The sequence below is a fragment of the Eublepharis macularius genome, chromosome 8, assembly GCF_028583425.1.
Source record: "Eublepharis macularius isolate TG4126 chromosome 8, MPM_Emac_v1.0, whole genome shotgun sequence".
NCBI lineage: Eukaryota > Metazoa > Chordata > Lepidosauria > Squamata > Eublepharidae > Eublepharis > Eublepharis macularius.
The window spans coordinates 20,170,432-20,187,979 of NC_072797.1; the positions used below are offsets into that span (position 1 = coordinate 20,170,432).

Below are 17,548 nucleotides of genomic sequence, written 5' to 3' on the forward strand. Positions count from 1 at the left end.
CTTTACAATCATCAGTCAAAAGAAAGAGTTTCTGAACTAACAAACAAGCTGTGTGGAGTTCTTTACAAAGGGCATATTACCAATCCATGTTTGAGTACTTTTCCCCCCTTCTGGATCATGAGTATTAGAAATCTGTGGGAGCAGTTTACGGCTAGAAAGAAAACATGGAGAAGTATCTTGAAATACCTTTTTGTAGCATTCTAAAAATCTTGATGCCAAGGAAGGCTACATTGGCATGCAAGGTGAGGAATCGCATTAGTTATGCCTATGCAATCTCACCAAATGAGGTTCTAAGTATGTAGCAAAGAGAAGTTAGGCCTGGGTTTTAGGTGATTGGAAGTGTGTTGAGCAATGGAAGTAAACATATGAGCAGTAATGCTAATACACACACACACCTACGTGATGGAATGATTTAAGGATGTTCAGCATGATTTAATGAACCGCATTAAATTGGAGGACTCGCTTTAGAAATTTCTCGTTTTTTCCCCAGTGTGATATATTGGCTTCAGCGTGCAAATTGTTTCAAAACTCTGCTTATCCTTGAATATCACTGGTTAATGTTCATCAAACTACTCTTTCCAAGCACAATCTAACTGCATGTGCACATCGGCACATGAAGCTGCCTAATATGGAGCCAGACTCTTGGTCTATTAAGGCCAGTATTGTGTATTCTGACTGGCAGCAGCTCTCCAGGGTCTCAGGGCTAAGAGCCAAACTACAAGTGACTCCTTACACAGGTTGGACACTTGTCAGCTTACCTCAAGTTTTGATGAGATATGTAGGCATGCTAGTCTTGCAGCTTGGTTCTCCATTACAGAAGCAAGACCAGGATGCCTACATTTCCCATCAGAACTTGAGGGAAGCTGACAGGTATCCAACCTGTGTCAGGCGTCACTTGTAGCTTGGCTCTTAGTCTTTCATATCCTCTACGGATTCTTATCTGGAGATGCTGGGGATTGAATGTGGACCGTTCTGCATGCAAAGCAGATGCTCTAGCACTCAGCCATGGTCCTACCCCCAATACAGAGTCATAATAGGGTAATACAGAATAATGGCACAATGCTTTGAGGAGAGGAGGATAAAATGTAATGAAAAAATATTAATTTGAAGTGAACAATATTTGAGTTTGTCGCATTTTCCTTATCGGAGGGTTTGACTGCAGCTGCCATATGGAAAGTCCTTGTGCTTTATTATGTGTTATGATTTGTGCTAAGCCTTTTTTAAAAATCCTGTGCAACTTAGATTCCACATGGGAATGCTCCAGAACTGGTGTTCAACCAAGTCAGTGCCGATGATGCTGGGTTCTACATATGTCGAGTGAACAGTGGCCTTTCCTTTGTGTTCAGCCAATGGGCGCAGCTGGTTGTTTGTGATCTCCAAGGAGCTGGCCAAGGTGAGTTACAGAAAACTGTGTGTAACGTGAGTGGTCATGGTGTGGAATCTTTGAGTCACGTAGTCCAAAGCAAATACTATCTTAATAAATATCAGTTGTATAATACGGAGTATAATGCAGTTTGCTATGATGATAACAGATCTATGCAGCATATCTGGCTTCCTTGTGTGACGTTCCCCTTTTTTCTGAGATTGATAGAAGCATGAATGACTTAGATGATGGAGCTATTGCTGACAGAAGACCCATGCTTTCAGGAACTTCTGGCTCGGTGGTATACAAATTGAAAAAATAAATAAATAAATAAATAAATAAATAAAATGTGTCACCCACAATATAGGCCAAGATGTAGCTAAGCACAGTTTCTGCCCTCTTCTCCCTGCTCCATTTTTCCTCACAGAAATTTTCCAGCAGAAAACTTTGACATTTTGGGGGGAGCTCTGGAGGAGTGGGGGGGAACCTCCTTTGGAATATTTTCACTTTTTGAATACTTTTTAAGACAAGGTGTCCCCCCTCCAAGTGTAGTATTAATATTTTTTGTCTAAGACAGTTTACGATATTAGAGAATGGCAAGCAGGAACACGCAAGGACTGGCAGGGGGAGGGGGGGTCATCTAATTTTCTTTTCCCTTTTTTTCAAAAAGCTTTATTCAAGCTTTAAAAAGATTAAATTACAAAGCAGTAATATAGTCTAAAAATACACACAGAGACAAATCATCAAAAGAATATGAAATATGAAAAAATTCTGAGCAACAGAAACCCCAGTGAGAAAATTCCCCAAACTATGTCCATTCCCTGAAAGCCCACTTAACTTTTCACCTTTCCTTGCTTCCATCTCTCCTTCCTACCCACCCAGCAACCTACTTTTGATCTGCCCATCTCATCTACAGTTATATATATTACTTTTATATCCTGCCTTTCCTTACAATGGGAACCCAAAGTAGCTTACATCATTTTCCTTTTCTCTATTTTATCCTTACAACAGCCCTGTGAGGTAGGCTAGGCTGAGTATGTGACAGGGCCAAAGTCACCCAGTAAGCTCCCACAACAGAGCAGGGATTTGAACTTCAGTCTGACTGATGTTGCAGGGTGACTGATGTTGAACAGTAGCAAGCAGCTGGTTCTGGGTGAGTCATGCAAATCGTGTGGTAGCAAGTTGTCCAGTGGTTGTTGCCAGGCCAAGCCACACCACAATGTGTCCTCCCTCAAAGGTCAAAACAGCCCTGGAAAGGGCCCTGCCCCCTCTTCTTGCCTTTTACTGACAGAAACCAAGACTTAAAGGTTGGCCATACTGTTGTGGTTGCATAGCAACAGCCACTAAAAGCATCCGTTTCTAAAAGCTACAGCCACTCCTTTTATCATTTTGGGAGGTCCCCCCTGGAGGGTTTTTTTTTTCTTTCAGATTTTCTGCAAACTGAGGCTTAACTTTCCATTATCCTAATCTCTGGATTTAAGTACCCAGAGGTAAACTGTGTTGAGAATTAGATATATTGACTGATAATCATAATTCCTGTGTATAATGTAGACAAGCAACATATTTTCAGAGATGTCACATTTAAGCAGGCTATTTTGTCCACAGTTAATACACTGTAATGTGCATGATTAAAAAGTTCAGGGCTGACCCTGTTGTAAAGTTTTTTTGTGATATTAAAATATGCTGCTAGGTCTGTTGTGACTTTACTTTTTTATTAAAAAGGCACCTCTTGCATGGAGGGCAATCTAAACTCCCCTCTGTCTGAAGATCAGGGGGCGGAGCTACTGGCCATGTGACCATTTTTGCCGAGGGCGATTTAAACTTTAAAAAACTCCGCTCTTGTTCCAGCTGACCCAAAGTGACATCATTGTGCGGTCCTGAGTTCCACCACCTCTTTTCCCAGAAAAAAAGCCCTGAAAACAACTATTTACATCTTTAACTAATTAAATTAAAAGAAAATGACAATATGATGAGTTGCTTCTAAGTGGATAATTAAAGGAGAGCAATTACTTGAGCCCATTGACATTTCTTACTAAAAATAAGCAGGTCACAAACGAGCCTCTTATAAGAAGAAACAGATAATCAGTGTTTTAGTGGTCTAATGATGGTGTGACGGGATTCTCATAGGCATGTAGATGTTCTTTGTGATAATTTCAGTATCCAGTAGGTGCTGCTTAGGCAGTTGGGGAGAACTGCATTTTCCTGAAGCAAAATAGAGCTCAAAATAGAGCTCATCCAGTCGGAGATATATGTCGCACCCACAACAGAATTGCAACATTAAAGAAGTATGCAAAATAACATTTATGACAGTAAAAAAATGACAGTTCAGAAAAATCGTTAGGGAGGCTTTCTGTGATCAATTTCGAGAGCTTCCTTACGATTGTCAGGAATATCTCTAGAGGTTGTTTGCATTATCTTTTGCCAGTTTCTTCTTTTTCACGTGCCCCAGGCTATACTTCTGCTTTCATAAGTCTTTTGTCCCGTTAAGTTGTTTCCTAATTCACAGAATTCTAGAAACTTTCCAGCTAGTTTGTTGGCATGCAATAATACCAGTGCACCAAATATCTGTTTTGTAACTCTATGACATACTATGGTTTGGAATTTTAATGAGTTATAATAGAATTCTTAGCAGCCACAAGCCACCAAGCAATTTTTAATCCCGAAGAGAAAACAAAATATAATCGTATGACAGTATGCCAGAGTAATCACAGAATGCAATGGTAAAGTTCTCTTTGTAAATTTACATGAAGGAGGTAAGCATTCAGGAAAAACAGATTAATGTTGCAGTGAGGTTGCATGGAAGAAAACTGGAATGCTTGTAACGTTCTGTATGGTGCCCCCACTTTGTGGTGGAGAGTGCCCTCAAGTCATAGCTGACTTATGGCAACCCCTGCTGGGGTTTTCATGGCAAGAGACTAACAGAGGTGGTTTGCCATTGCCTGCCTCTGCAATCCTGGTCTTTGCTGGAGGTCTCCCATCCAATTACTAACCAAGGCTGACCCTGTTTAGCTTCCAGGATCTGATGAGATCAGGCTCACCTGGGCTATCCAGGTCAGGGCACACTTTTCCTTAGGTTAGCAGAAAAAGCAATTTATATTATTTTCATCACTCTGCTTGTGCAACAGGTTTCTCAACTGCAAAAAATGTTTTCAAGTGTAGAGTGCAGCTAATCAGGATCTGTTTTGTAAATGCGTGTTCCTCTTTTCATAAGAACTACTTCAACTGGGTTTTGCATTCTGGTCTAAATGTGTAATGCAGGTCACTGATTTTTCCTCCCTCGACCCATGTTTTCTCCCATGTTTAAATTCTAATTGTATTTCACTGTAATCCCCATCTACATTTTTAGAGGCAGTTTACGCTCAGCACGTTTTTCCCTGGCATGGATGCTTTGGAGTTTTTCCCTCCTGGTTCTCCACAGCGTGGTGACGCTTTCGTGAGCCTCCTGGGTTTCCTTGTCTTTTCTGTGATGTTTCCCAAGCCTGCTTTATTGCGATGTTTTGGGAAAGATCACAGCAGAGGAGGGATGGCTGCCGTGGGGGTGGGAAAGTCTGTCTTCTGATCCCACTTCCATTGTAGCCATTTTTTCCTCCCCACGGCCACTGCAGTCGCTACCCCACCCTTGCACCACTGGAGGGCTTTTTAAAGGTGTCCTTTTTCATTGTCGATTGCTATTTTGATATACTGATACAATGGTATATTTGTACATTAATTATCATTTTTTTTAAGAAAATGCAGGGAAAAAGCCCAGGGTGGTATGGGGGGAAGGAAATGGCCACCGTTGCCATTGGTACAGGGAAAATGTGGATAAACATCACCCTGTGGAAGCCCTGTTGCCGCTATGGAACACCAGCAACCGCAGCAACAATGGAAAAGCCGTGGGGAATTGTCACCATGTAGAACAGGACTTGTTTGTTTGTTTAATTCATGTATACCCCTCCTTGCTCTCCAATAGAGACCCAAAGCAACTTACATTGTTCTCCTCTTGTCAGTTTTATCCACACAACCCTGTGAGGTAGGTTAGGCTGAGTGTGTGTGACTGGCCCAAGGTCACCCAGTGAGCTTTCCTGGCAGAGTAAGGAATGAGTCTTTCAGATCTTAGCCCAGTGCTCTTAACAACTACACCTCACTGGCTCTTATCATGGGGGAAACCATGTCCCAAGAGGAGAGTCCAGCACTGTATCCCCCTCCTCTGTCATCTGCTGCTGCCAGCAGAGAAAATAACATTGAAAGATGCTTCACCAAAGATTCTTGTAGCTGTTGGGCTCTGGCCAAGTCCCAGACGCTTGTACTGTCAATTGCTGGGGGTGATGATTGCAGTCTGGGGAGCTCCTCCCTCACTACCAGTAGACTGCTGCTCCCTTCTGGGCCCTGTGGTTTCCAGCCCAATAATAAGGACTTCTCTCATGTCCAATAAAAACTGAGCTCCACAGGTAATTTTCACCCAGAGGGAACTAGTCGCGGTTATTGCCTAAACTCTCTTGCTGTAGAAAATGGTAGGTGTGGAATTTCTAAGAGCACATAAATGTTAATATTTGTATGGGCCACTCAAAACCATTACAAAGAGGAGAAACAGAAAACTAACAGTTTAAGTCTCCCTGATAAAAGCAGCCTAGGAGTGGGGTGTATCTGCTGTGTGTCCCTCTTAAGCATTGGTTCCTGATGGTACGTGACCTATAAAACAAGAGGATCTGGGACAGCGGGAGACCGAAGGGCGTGAAAGCACGCACTACATGTCATTGGTTGACCCTTTAATCCCCAAGCCCCTGGCAGGCTGGGTGCCAACTGCTGCTTGCGTCTGGATTGTCTAAACCTGTTAATCCACGGACACTGGCGTGATTGACCACAACAACTGAGTTAAGAACTTGCGACAGATCCTTCTCTCCCATAATTGTTCAGTGTGCTCCTCTTACATTCCATGCAAGCCTAAAGCCCTGCTAGCGTAGCCTGTGCATTAGAAATGTTTAACCCCAATGGCTTAGTTGTTTTTATTTTTAATTCAGTTAGAAGCATGCATTAATTAATTTTAAATATTAGTTAGCAGGTGGGGGCAAAGCATACCATGGTGCCAGACATTCCTGAGTCTTGTAAAATGAGGATGAATCTCAGAGTGGAAAATACTCTTGCTCCCTCCCCGGGGCAATGCAGGTGCAGGGGCCGAATGCATTCTTGTAAGCTCAGTTTGTACATTTAAAAAAAAAGTATATGTGAGCGGGAGGGGACTACACAAGCCTAGCCAGCGAATGTCTCTGTGCCTTGGAGTCTTGCTGTTTGCCTTTGCACGATGGATCCAGGGGTGCTTTTCTGTGTGAACTAGTCCTGACTACTTTGCAGTCTTTGTGGGAACTTGCTTGATGTTTAATTGCAACTTATATTTTCTTGATATTAATTCCAATGGGAGAAATAAATATATGATTCAGACATTACAATGGGTTTGAAAAGTTGTTGTTGGCTACTGTGATATATGGAGTAGCCTTTGAGCAATGGCTGTAAAGCATTTTTTTTTGCCATCAAGTCACAATGAACTCATGGCAGCCCCCATAGAGAGGCTGATTCGGGTAGATTCAGTATTTCCGAATTGGCCCCAGCATTGCTGAGCCGATTCGGAAATACCAAAGCAAAGCTTTCCGAAACGCTTTGTGATGCTTCAGAAAGCTTTGTTTTGGTAGGCAGCAACCACAGACCTTTCTTACCGTTTGCAAATGGTGAGAAAAATGTTGCTTTGAGCTTCGGTGTGCTCCATAAAAATTCCCATATCTTTACGGAGCATACTGAAGCAGTTTGAGCTTCTCACCTGTTTTTACCTGATGGGAGGGGGGAGGAGTGGGTTGTAGTGACTCACTACAGGAGGGAACCCCCAATCAAGTGAAAAAGGCAGCGGGGCAAGAAGCTTGAAAGCCACACTTTTCTTGCTGTTTGCAAACAGCAAGAAAAGTTCTGCTTTGAGCTTCGGTGTGCTCTGTAAAGATTCCTGAATCTTTACGGAGCTTTACAAAGCAGTTTACATACGTGGCTTTGAGATTTGGGTTATTCCAAATTGTTTTCCTGCTTTGGGTAAACTCAAAGTGGGAAACCTGAATCTTTTGGGTGGTGCACACCCATAGTTTTCAAGGTAGGAGACATTCACAGGCCATTTGTCATTATTGGTTTCTGCACAGAGACCCTGATCTCCCATCCAAGTACAAACCAGAGCCATCCCTGCTTCTGACAGTTGATGAGATTGGTCTAGCCTGGCTATCCAGGCCAGGACTGTAAGGCCATAACGCCAACTAAGGTGGCTGTAGCATTCATACCAATAAAGAAAGGAGGTCATATACTGTGCTTATTACATATCACTGTTGATAAATCCCATTCATGTGGCTCAAAATACTCTCTAGAAATGCCTACACACCCAATGAAGAAAAAACAAAAGCTGATACCGTTCCTGTAGTGCTATTTGGCTGTGAGTCAGAATCTGTGTATTTTGCTAGTGCTAAGCAAAATGCAGTAACCCAGTGATACCCATTTCCTTGTTCCTGGGAGAAAAGGTAAGAAAGTGGAATCAAACAACATGATGCAAGTGTTGTAATACAGCACATAGAAAGAAGCTTTAAAATGGGTGGGCCTTTTAGGGTGAAACTGTGTGTTTGGCCATCCCCGAATTTACAAGGGCCAATCTCCATGTTATGCTGTTCGTGGGCCTGCCCTGAGTCCTGCCGCACAGATGTATGTTTTTGATGTTCCCTTTTGAAACTTGGGCTCTCAGGTGTGCCCAAATAAGGATTCAAGTCACATGGAGATGGGGGCTTGAAATTTCCTAACCAGAAGTAGCAGCCCCAGGGAGTCACTATTTGCTGTTTTACTGAGACTTACATGTAGCCTATTAGAATATATAACATTTGTCAGTGAGGCAAATAGCAGGGATGTTTCAGGGTAGGAAAATGGTGGGAGGGAAAAGTCCCCTCCACAATGTTGTCCTATTCTGAATCTGGTCCCAGTTGAGAATCTCCCAGCTCATGAATACTGGTCAGGACCCGGGGTAGACCTATAAACAATAAAATGAGTAGCTGGGCCTTCGAGCAGCAGGTTTCCTCCTACAGAATGGTGGAGGGGACTTTCCCTCGTTTGCAGCTTTCCCCCTGGGAAATACTCCTCCTCCTCTGCTGCTTTTCCCACTTGATGTGCCAACAGTGCGCCCGTGTGGGAAACTGCTCTGTTCGCACATATGCATTGGGAAAGACAGGGATTATTATGTAACATCCTTTCCTGCTAGTTCTTCCTTGGAAATCATTGTGGCACTTGCTCAAATCCTTAGCAGTAGAGAAGGAGCAGCCTGCATTCCTAGACTGCCTGTGTCTCAGTGGCAGAGCATTTGCTTTCCTTGCGGAAGGTCCCTGGTTCAGTCCCTGGCATATCCAGTCGAAAGGATCAGGAAGTAGGGGATGAAAAGACCTTGACATGCCTCTTCTAGGTCAGTGCTGCTGACCTACTGATAGACCAATGGTCTGTGAGAGGATAAAGTAGCTTCATGTGTTTATTTGCCTTGCCAGCGTGGCGTAGGGGCTAGAGTTTCGGACTAGGGCCCTGGAATTTTATTGAGCCAATGACACGATCTCAGCCTTTACTGCAAAAGTTTGTTGTAACACATAATCGGAGGAAAAGAGAACTATGTAAGTTGCTTTTGGCCCTTCAGGATATAAATGAAATAAAATAAAAAATTTGCTTCCAAATATCAAGCTTCATTTTTTACTATCAAGAATCTCAGTTCTTTCTCTCCTCCCCCCACCCCCTTTAATTTAAGGAATCTCGCTTGATCTGCCTGAAAACAAACTCTTTATCTGCACCCATCCACTGTCCCAAAGTCTGATCGCGGGGGAAATGTTGGTTCTTCATTGTGAAGCTATTGGGACTCCTGTGCCTCAGTACCAGTGGTTCAAGAATGGGTCTCCACTGATGAATGGGGACAAAAAAGCATATGTGGTGAGCCTTTGTTCTTTTTCTTTAATCAAATGTAAATTCTAAGACTCCTGAAAATTCACTTTATTTTTAACTGTCCTCTTGAAAAGTGACATTTTCTTTAACTTCCTGGTCATCAGCATGCTGAGAATGTTTGCCTAGATATGTTTGGTGTGTTGAACTCTAAAGAGGGTTTAATTGCTTGTTCCAAAGAGATTATCTGGGTGGGTGGAGCTTCACAAAAGGTTATTTGTTGTTACTGGAAATGTAATGCAAAGCTGGATGCTTCACACCTACACTGTGGCCTGTTGAAATTCATAATGAGGGTTCAGGAGATGTTTGCAATTGTTCTGTTCTAGGTAACTGATGGCTTATTTTATAAAACGGTGCATTTATGTGCCCCAGCCTGTTCATAAAAGCTGAAAGTCTACTTTTCCAGGCCTCTGGTGTCTTTAAAGCAGTCCATGTTGAGTTCTAGAAAGAGGAATTAAAAATCAGCATAGGTATGAGAGTGAGAGTGGTGAAATAGTTAAGCATGTCAGATTTGGATTGAGGAGACCTTGGATTAACAATGCAATCCTAAGAAGATCAAAAAGAGTCCAGTAGCACCTTTAAGACTAACCAATTTTATTGTAGCATAAGCTTTCGAGAATCAAGTTCTCTTCGTCAGATGCCTGATACAGAGACTGGTCAAATACAGAAGAGGAGGAGAGAGAAGAGGCAATTAGGAGGGGAGGGGGAGGGAGCAATCAAAACATTCCTTTGCTAGTATATGTAAACATCTCCGTTTAGTGTGTGTATCAGTTGGCTTCAAAGGAGTTTGCCCTGTTAGTTTGTAGCAGCCAAACAGCTAGACCATCCAATTCCAATGCAGTATGAGCCTTCGATAACCACAGTTCTCCCTGCCAGATGCATCTGACAAAGAGATCTGTGGTTCCCGAAAGCCCACGCCAGGTGCCACTGAGCGCCCCCGGACCCCACCTCTGTAAAGGAAATCTGTTACCTGTGGTAATGTGATAACCATTCATAGTCCCTATTCAGTACCAGCTTGACAGAGTCAAATTTGCATATGAATTCCAGTTCAGCGGCCTCCCGTTGGATTTTGTTTTTGAAAGGTTTCTGTTGAACTACAGCGACCTTTAAGTCTTTGATGGAATGTCCTGGTAGATTGAAGTGTTCTCCCACTGGTTTCTGGACGTTTCCATTTCTAATGTCAGATTTGTGTCCATTTATTCTTTTGCGTAGAGGTTGGCTGGTTTGTCCAATGTACAGAGCAGAAGGACATTGTTGGCACATGAGGGCATATTAGAAAATACATGTGCCAACAATGTGCCAACAATGTCCTTCTGCTCTGTACATTGGACAAACCAGCCAACCTCTACGCAAAAGAATAAATGGACACAAATCTGACATTAGAAATGTCAGGCATCTGACGAAGAGAACTTGATTCTCGAAAGCTTATGCTACAATAAAATTGGTTAGTCTTAAAGGTGCTACTGGACTCTTTTTGATTTTGCTACCACAGACTAACACGGCTAACTCCTCTGCATCTTAAGAATTACTCCAGTCTAAGACCATTGATTTTAATGGCCTTTGACTGGAGTAACTCTGTTTAGGATTGCACTGTAAATTTTTTATGAAGTTTTGTGGATGACCTTGAGCTAATCTCTCTCTCTCTCTCTCTCTCTCTCTCTCTCTCTCTCAGCATTACCTACCTCACAGGGCTTTTGTGAGGATAAATTGAAGAAGGGAAGAAGAGGGCAAGATTTGGCCTTTTAAATTTAACATTGTTAGATTCTGAATATTGTTGTTTTCAGAATTTTAAAGAGTTTTAGTTTATTATTTTTAAATGAGTAGCAGGCCTTTGGTCTCAAGGGAATTGGAGAGAAAATAGCTAGCTTTTTTTTTCTGGTGGAGTGGAGACCCTCAGGCCTGCATTCCAAACCAAAACACTTTTTTAAAAAAAATGTCCTGGTTTAATTGGATTCGATCAGGCTTTCAGTCAGGAAGGCCTGGTCTGTGGGTCAGGACAGGAAGTGGTGAAGAATGGCTTTGTGAAGCAAGAGCTCCAGAGTAACATCATCTTAGGAAATTGGCAGGAATGCCCACATGTCTTTCATCCAGCTGGTGTAGAGGGGCTGGAGATGGAATGAGTTCTTCTAGTTTTAAAAGTGGCACCATGCAGGCAGAGGCTTGGATCCAGCCATGTGCATGCAAATGGAGACACATACCTAGTGCAATTGCTTTCTTCCATATTGTATTATAGTGTCAGAAATTAATTGCACAAAATTGTGTGCTAGCAGTCACGCAAGTGGTGATACATTAACAAACAAATCCTGAGTTTCTCCAGTCTAAGCCCATTGAAATCAATGGGCTTAGACTGGAGTAAGTCTGTTTAGGATTGCACCGTAAGTTTGATCAAGCACACATGGAAATATAGCACTGGATCCAACCCAAAGGGTCAGATTTCAGGTTGCAGATCCTGGAATATTGAATGCTGTCTTCCAAGTCACTGGCTTGCTAGTTCATGGTTTGTCTTTGGTTGTCTTTTTCCATCTTTACAATTTTTGCGCTGAGAATCCACTTATAAGTATTTCTTATCAGGAGATGTTACACTGTTTTCCTAGGTTCCTTGTGCGGATGTTGAACATCAAGGCGCATATTGGTGCCGTGTATATAATGACCAAGATGCTCAAGAAAGCCAGAAGGCAGAAGTTGTTGTAGGTAAGAAACTTTAGTGAGTGTAATAAGCAGAATCCCAGCAATTTCTGCTGGGAAATTGGGTCATACAAGCAGGCCACCCACAGAAGCTTGTTGGAGAGGGGAATTCTCTTTACCTCTCCCTGCTGGCCTCTGCTCCTGCTCCCCTTCCCATCTTGTTCAAGTTCCTCTTTTCTTTCCTTCCTCTATTCTGGTTATACTTCTCCCTTAAGAAACCAACAGATTCCCTTAAATGCACAATTAACTATTCAATTTTTGTATCTCTTACATTCAGTCTTCTATCAATGAAAAAAGTGCAAAATGTTAGTCTCAATATAGTTATAAGTTCATAAATACAATAGCATAAATAGTAATAAATAATCAATACTCTGGTTGTTGTGGGTTTTCCGGGCTGTATTGCCGTGGTCTTGGCATTGTAGTTCCTGACGTTTTGCCAGCAGCTGTGGCTGGCATCTTCAGAGGTGTAGCACCAAAAGACAGAGATCTCTCAGTGTCACAGTGTGGAAAAGATGTTGGCAGGTCATTTGTATCTACTCAGGAGGGGTGGGGTTGAGCTGAGTCATCCTGTAAGAGTTTCCCAGGGTGTGGAATGCTAATGGAGGGAGGCTTCACTGTATCCTGAGGAGGTTCTTTTGCATATGGATTGGTGCTTGATGTGCTAATCTTCTCTGCAGGGCTATTGTCGAGTATAGAGTGTTTTGTTAGCCTGGTGTTTTTCAGAACTGGAAACCATGCTCTGTTCATTCTTAAGGTTTCTTCTTTCCTGTTGAAGTTTTGCTTATGCTTGTGAATTTCAATGGCTTCCCTGTGCAGTCTGACAAAGTAGTTGGAAGTGTTGTCCAGTATTTTGGTGTCCTGGAATAAGATACTGTGCCCTGTTTGAGTTAGGCTATGTTCAGCCACTGCTGATTTTTCAGGTTGTCCAAGTCTGCAGTGTCTTTCATGTTCTTTTATTCTTGTCTGGATGCTACGCTTTGTAGTCCCGATGTAAACTTGTCCACAGCTGCAGGGTATATGGTATACTCCTGCAGAGGTGAGGGGGTCTCTACTGTCTTTTGCTGATCATAGCATCTGTTGTATTTTTCGGGTGGGTCTGAATACTGCTTGAAGGTTATGCTTTTTCATAAGCTTTCCCATCTGATCAGTAATTCCTTTGATATATGGAAAAAACACTTTTCCTGTAGGAGACCGTTTTTCCTTGGTTGTTTGATTCATCCTGGGTTTGATTGCTCTTCGGATTTCATTTCTGGAGTAGCCATTTGCCTGAAGTGCGTGGTTTAGATGATTAATTTCCTCATTGAGAAAGTGCGGCTCACATATCCGTCTTGCGCGATCCACTAATGTTTTCATTATGCCTCTTTTCTGCCGGGGGTGGTGATTGGAGTTTTTGTGTAAGTACCGATCAGTGTGAGTTGGTTTCCTGTAGACCTTGTGACCTAACTGAAAGTTTGCTTTGCGGATCAATACTCTGATCCTTATAAATACTCTAACATCAATTGCATACAAATAGTCGAACTATCATATAAATATGTTGTAAGTCAAATCCATATATAGTCAAAATTCCATTTCCATTCCATTCCATACAATGATAATATTATCCCAAAGTACACTCCATATATTCCTTCTAACAAAAGTAAAGCTAATGCACAGTCTCTATTAAGCTTGTGAGGAATGGAGGTCCTCTGATGCAGTGATAAAGAAAGCCGTAGTAGACTAGAATGTATCCAGCCGAATATGAGGGAACCACTCCTCTTGTTCAGCCTGGCAAAACACTAGCTGCCTTCGTTTCGCGTAGTTGCTTTCTCAGGGGCTATAACAAGCGAATAACCAGAGACATTATACACACCATCTCTATACACAACATACTGTAATACCTGTGAAAACAATCAAATCAATAGTACTCACTTATCTTCTAGTCAACCTTTTCTCATAGGATGTACCTGGAGGAATTTCGACGGAGGCAATATCCCTAGTCCAGAACAGCATTCTGTGGGGTTATAAGGTTAAATGACCCCACCCCCTTCCTACAAATACTTGTAGAGTAATGTGGAGATTGACGTATGCTTTCTTTAAGGGACGAGTCCTTTAATGAGAAGTATTTGCAGGAAGGCAAACCATGTTGCCCCTGACTCCATTTTTATCCTTGCATACTGCGCCTGCACAGGGATAAAATGTGAGTCATCAGCAACACAGTTTGTCTTTTATATAGTAGGATTAGCTGCTGCTTTTTTAAAAAAGAGGGTACCCCTGTTCGGTTACTTTCAGGTCAAAATATTACAGTGGGAAAGTTGCGTCTTTTACCCAAGCAAACACATGCCTTCTTAATATGGAAACCAGAGTTTTCATAATACAGTAGCCTACTTAGAAATATGCTAGGTGATGCAGAAAGCTTATCTGCTGGTGTCAGGTGTCAAGTTTCTCCTATGCACATGATTTTGCTGGCGAGCCTGTCTATGGCAGAGGTGAGCAAGCATGGAGGCTAAACAACTCAGACCAGGTCAAATGGACTTCTACAAGCAGAGCCTTTACAGAAGGGTGCCGAGAGGACAAACAGCAGATGGTTAGAGCAAGATAGCCACGATACAAGGGAAACACTTCTGTAGCAAAAGCATCGCTTGTCTATCAGGCTTTGTTTCCCAGCAGAGGTGGGGGAAGCATGCAATGTAGTACCAAAGCTGCATCAGTCTGCTCTTCGTAGATTTAAATTATTTATGTATACCCTGCCTTTCTCCCCAGTGGGGACCCAGAGTGGCTTGCATCCTTCTTCGTCCTTCCATTTTGTCCTCAAAACAACCGTGTGAGGTAGGACAAGCTGAGTGACTGGCCCAAGGTCACCCAGTAAGCTTCTGTGGCAGAGCGGGAATTCGAACCTGGGCCTCTCAAAGCCTAGGCCAGCACTCTCACTGCTATACAATGCTGTCCCCCATTACTCATTCCCAACTGACCTTTAAAGAACTTAAATTTACCCTAGGTTATCTTCCACTTGTATTTCGTACATATCCTAAATGAAATCAAGAACTTCTTCTTTTTGTTTTCTTGAAACCCAAGGTGGAAAATCTATTGCAGTAGAATGCACCGAAGGTAAAGTCAGCCTTTGATGGGGTAGAGCTTCTTGGTGAATTCTGCATGCTGGGAATGATAGATGTTATAACATTAATTGCAATAGGATATTTATGCTACATTGGGCACTAGTGTTTATACTGTGTTGATTTACTTCTGCATGTCCTCATATCTCTGTTTATATCTTCTATTAATGATACAAAAAATGTCCTTTTCTTTGTCACTGAATGTGGAGCAGCTTTACCTGTGTAACGTATTTAACACATCACCATAAACCATAATCATTAAGTATGACCTTCCTTCCTTCCGCCTTTAGCTTTCTGTTAGATCTATTCATGACTCTCCTTATAATATGTCTGTCAAAGTCACCGTTACTCAGTTTTCTATTTTCTGTATTCCCTTTCAGAAGATTTAACTGGTGTCGTAAAGCCTGGTAAGTATAACATTAATTCATAAGACTATCCCTGCAGGACACAAGGGAAGTTGGTAAAAACTGCATCTCTTGTCTCCACTGACTTACCGTAAAACTATCCCAAAGCTCTAATCTAGTCTTCAGTTGCCGAATGTAAAAAGATGATAATTCCTTGATGGAAAAACATCAGGTGTTCTGAGTCTGGAAGGTGCAGGGTATCAAATAATGACCCCATTAGAGTTTGTGCCAGGCATTTTATTCCCCCAAAAAGGCCTGTCTAAAGGTCATGTCAATCCTTCCTTGGCTGCAAAAGTTCATGTTTGTTTTTTTGCCAAGTGCTACTGTGGCATCCAAAATACCCTGTCATGTGGAATTGTTGCATACACAGCAGTGAAAGTAAAAAAGCATTCCACACACCTACTCAGGACATGTGTTATCTGTGCCTCAGCACTGCAAGCAATGCATTTATAGTAACAGTCTTACCTATTGCAGTTCTGTCTTTTTGTACAGCCTGCTTTGTGTCTTTGCTTAGGGCCAAACAAGTCAGCTCACAGCAGCTGCTGGAGAGTCCGATTTGGCTCTGAAGTGTGGCTTGGGGGGAAGGAGGGGCTTGTGTCTCACCCATGCACTGTTTTCTTGAGTTGAAAAGGCTCCCGGTAGGGGAGTTATTTCCCCTTTTTTTGCAGAATCCAACTGTCTCTCACTTTAAAAGAGGCATTCTCCTCAGCTGCTATGTGGCTGCAGGAAGAGTGAATTGAATCTAGTCACCCCAGATCTGACTCTTTTTTTTTTTTTAAAGTAACATCTAGTTTGGCCCTTCGTTTTTTACAGCAGCAGGGATTGGGATCTTTGGTTTGGGGAGCCCTTTTGGAATAGCATCAGGAGTTGGAGGGATGCTTCAGGTTGACCGTGCCATCCTAAGCAGAGTTACACCTTTAGAGGTAACCTGTTGATGTCCAAGGGTTTAGAAGGCTGCAGGACTCTGCTTTAGGATTGCACTGTTATTAGTCCTGTGGCTGGCATAGTTTCATCTAGTGGGATAGCTGCATTCGTCTGTGGTAGCCGAACAAAACAGAAGCCCAGTGATACCATAAGGACTAATATTTATTCCAGTATGAGCTTTCAAGAAACTGTTTCAGCTGAAGAAGCAAGCTCTGTCTCACAAAAAGCTTATAGTGAAATAACTGGGGCTAATCCTTAAAGTGCTGCTAGACTTCTATGTAGCGTGATCTCGTCCTCGGATCCTAGTTAGTGGAGAAACTTACTCTGTTTAACCTACATGCCTACACATAAACATCCCGTATAACTGGAGTTCATGTTGAACAACAATGCTTGCTGTGAGAAGGGGGAAACTAGGCTGAGCCTGCAGCCACCCTGGATCATGCACATTTCCCCATCGTTATGGTTAAACTTGAGATCGGGATGCACCCTTCATAAGATCTAAGCGCAAGGAGGAGCATCACAGCTAGAGAACATCTTTAAAATATTTGAGCATTTGCAGATGTTGATGGCGATAGTCCATTCACATTTTTCATTTCCTTTTTTTTTTTTTAAACAGATCTTCAGAAGCAATCAACTGAAAGGAATTATGGTGAGTAGGTTGCTTGTTGTTGTTTTTTTGAGAATTCCTATGCTCCCCCTCCAAAGAACCTGCTGGAGGCAGCTTACATAGTAAAACACGATAAGGACATAAGACTGCATAAAAGTCATTAATATTTAGCAGGTAGGTTCAGGTACGTGGTTATGGTCACTTTTGTCTAGATTGTATCCTAACAGGGCTTGTTTCTTCATGTTGTTTTTAAGGCCAGTTTGGTGTTGTGGTTAAGAGTGTCTGGACTCTAATCTGGAGAGCTGGGTTTGATTCCCTACTCCTCCATTTGAAGCCAGCTGGGTGACCTTCTTGGAGGTCTCTCAGCTCCACCCACCTCACAGGGTGATTGTCGTTAGGATAATAATAACACACTGTAAATTGCTCTGAGTGGGCGTTAAGTTGCCCCGAAGGGCAGTATATAAATGAATGTTGTTGTTGTTGTTAAGTGGTACTGATATCAGTAGGATTT

At 42.4% G+C, this 17,548-nt stretch overlaps 1 protein-coding gene across 2 annotated transcripts in view; it reads left to right on the forward strand.

The window, feature by feature from the left end:
- The window catches only part of MALT1 (MALT1 paracaspase), a 59,896-nt gene that overhangs the window by 7,303 nt on the left and 35,045 nt on the right, over positions 1 to 17,548 (forward strand). Inside the window, exons 4-9 of one of the 2 annotated variants that reach the window (XM_054986404.1) lie at positions 1,243 to 1,393; positions 9,141 to 9,319; positions 11,923 to 12,019; positions 15,065 to 15,097; positions 15,483 to 15,509; positions 17,047 to 17,079. In XM_054986404.1, the coding sequence (XP_054842379.1) occupies positions 1,243 to 1,393; positions 9,141 to 9,319; positions 11,923 to 12,019; positions 15,065 to 15,097; positions 15,483 to 15,509; positions 17,047 to 17,079 (520 nt within the window). The remainder of the gene's footprint in view (positions 1 to 1,242; positions 1,394 to 9,140; positions 9,320 to 11,922; positions 12,020 to 15,064; positions 15,098 to 15,482; positions 15,510 to 17,046; positions 17,080 to 17,548) is intronic. The other variant, XM_054986405.1, reaches the window with a different exon arrangement.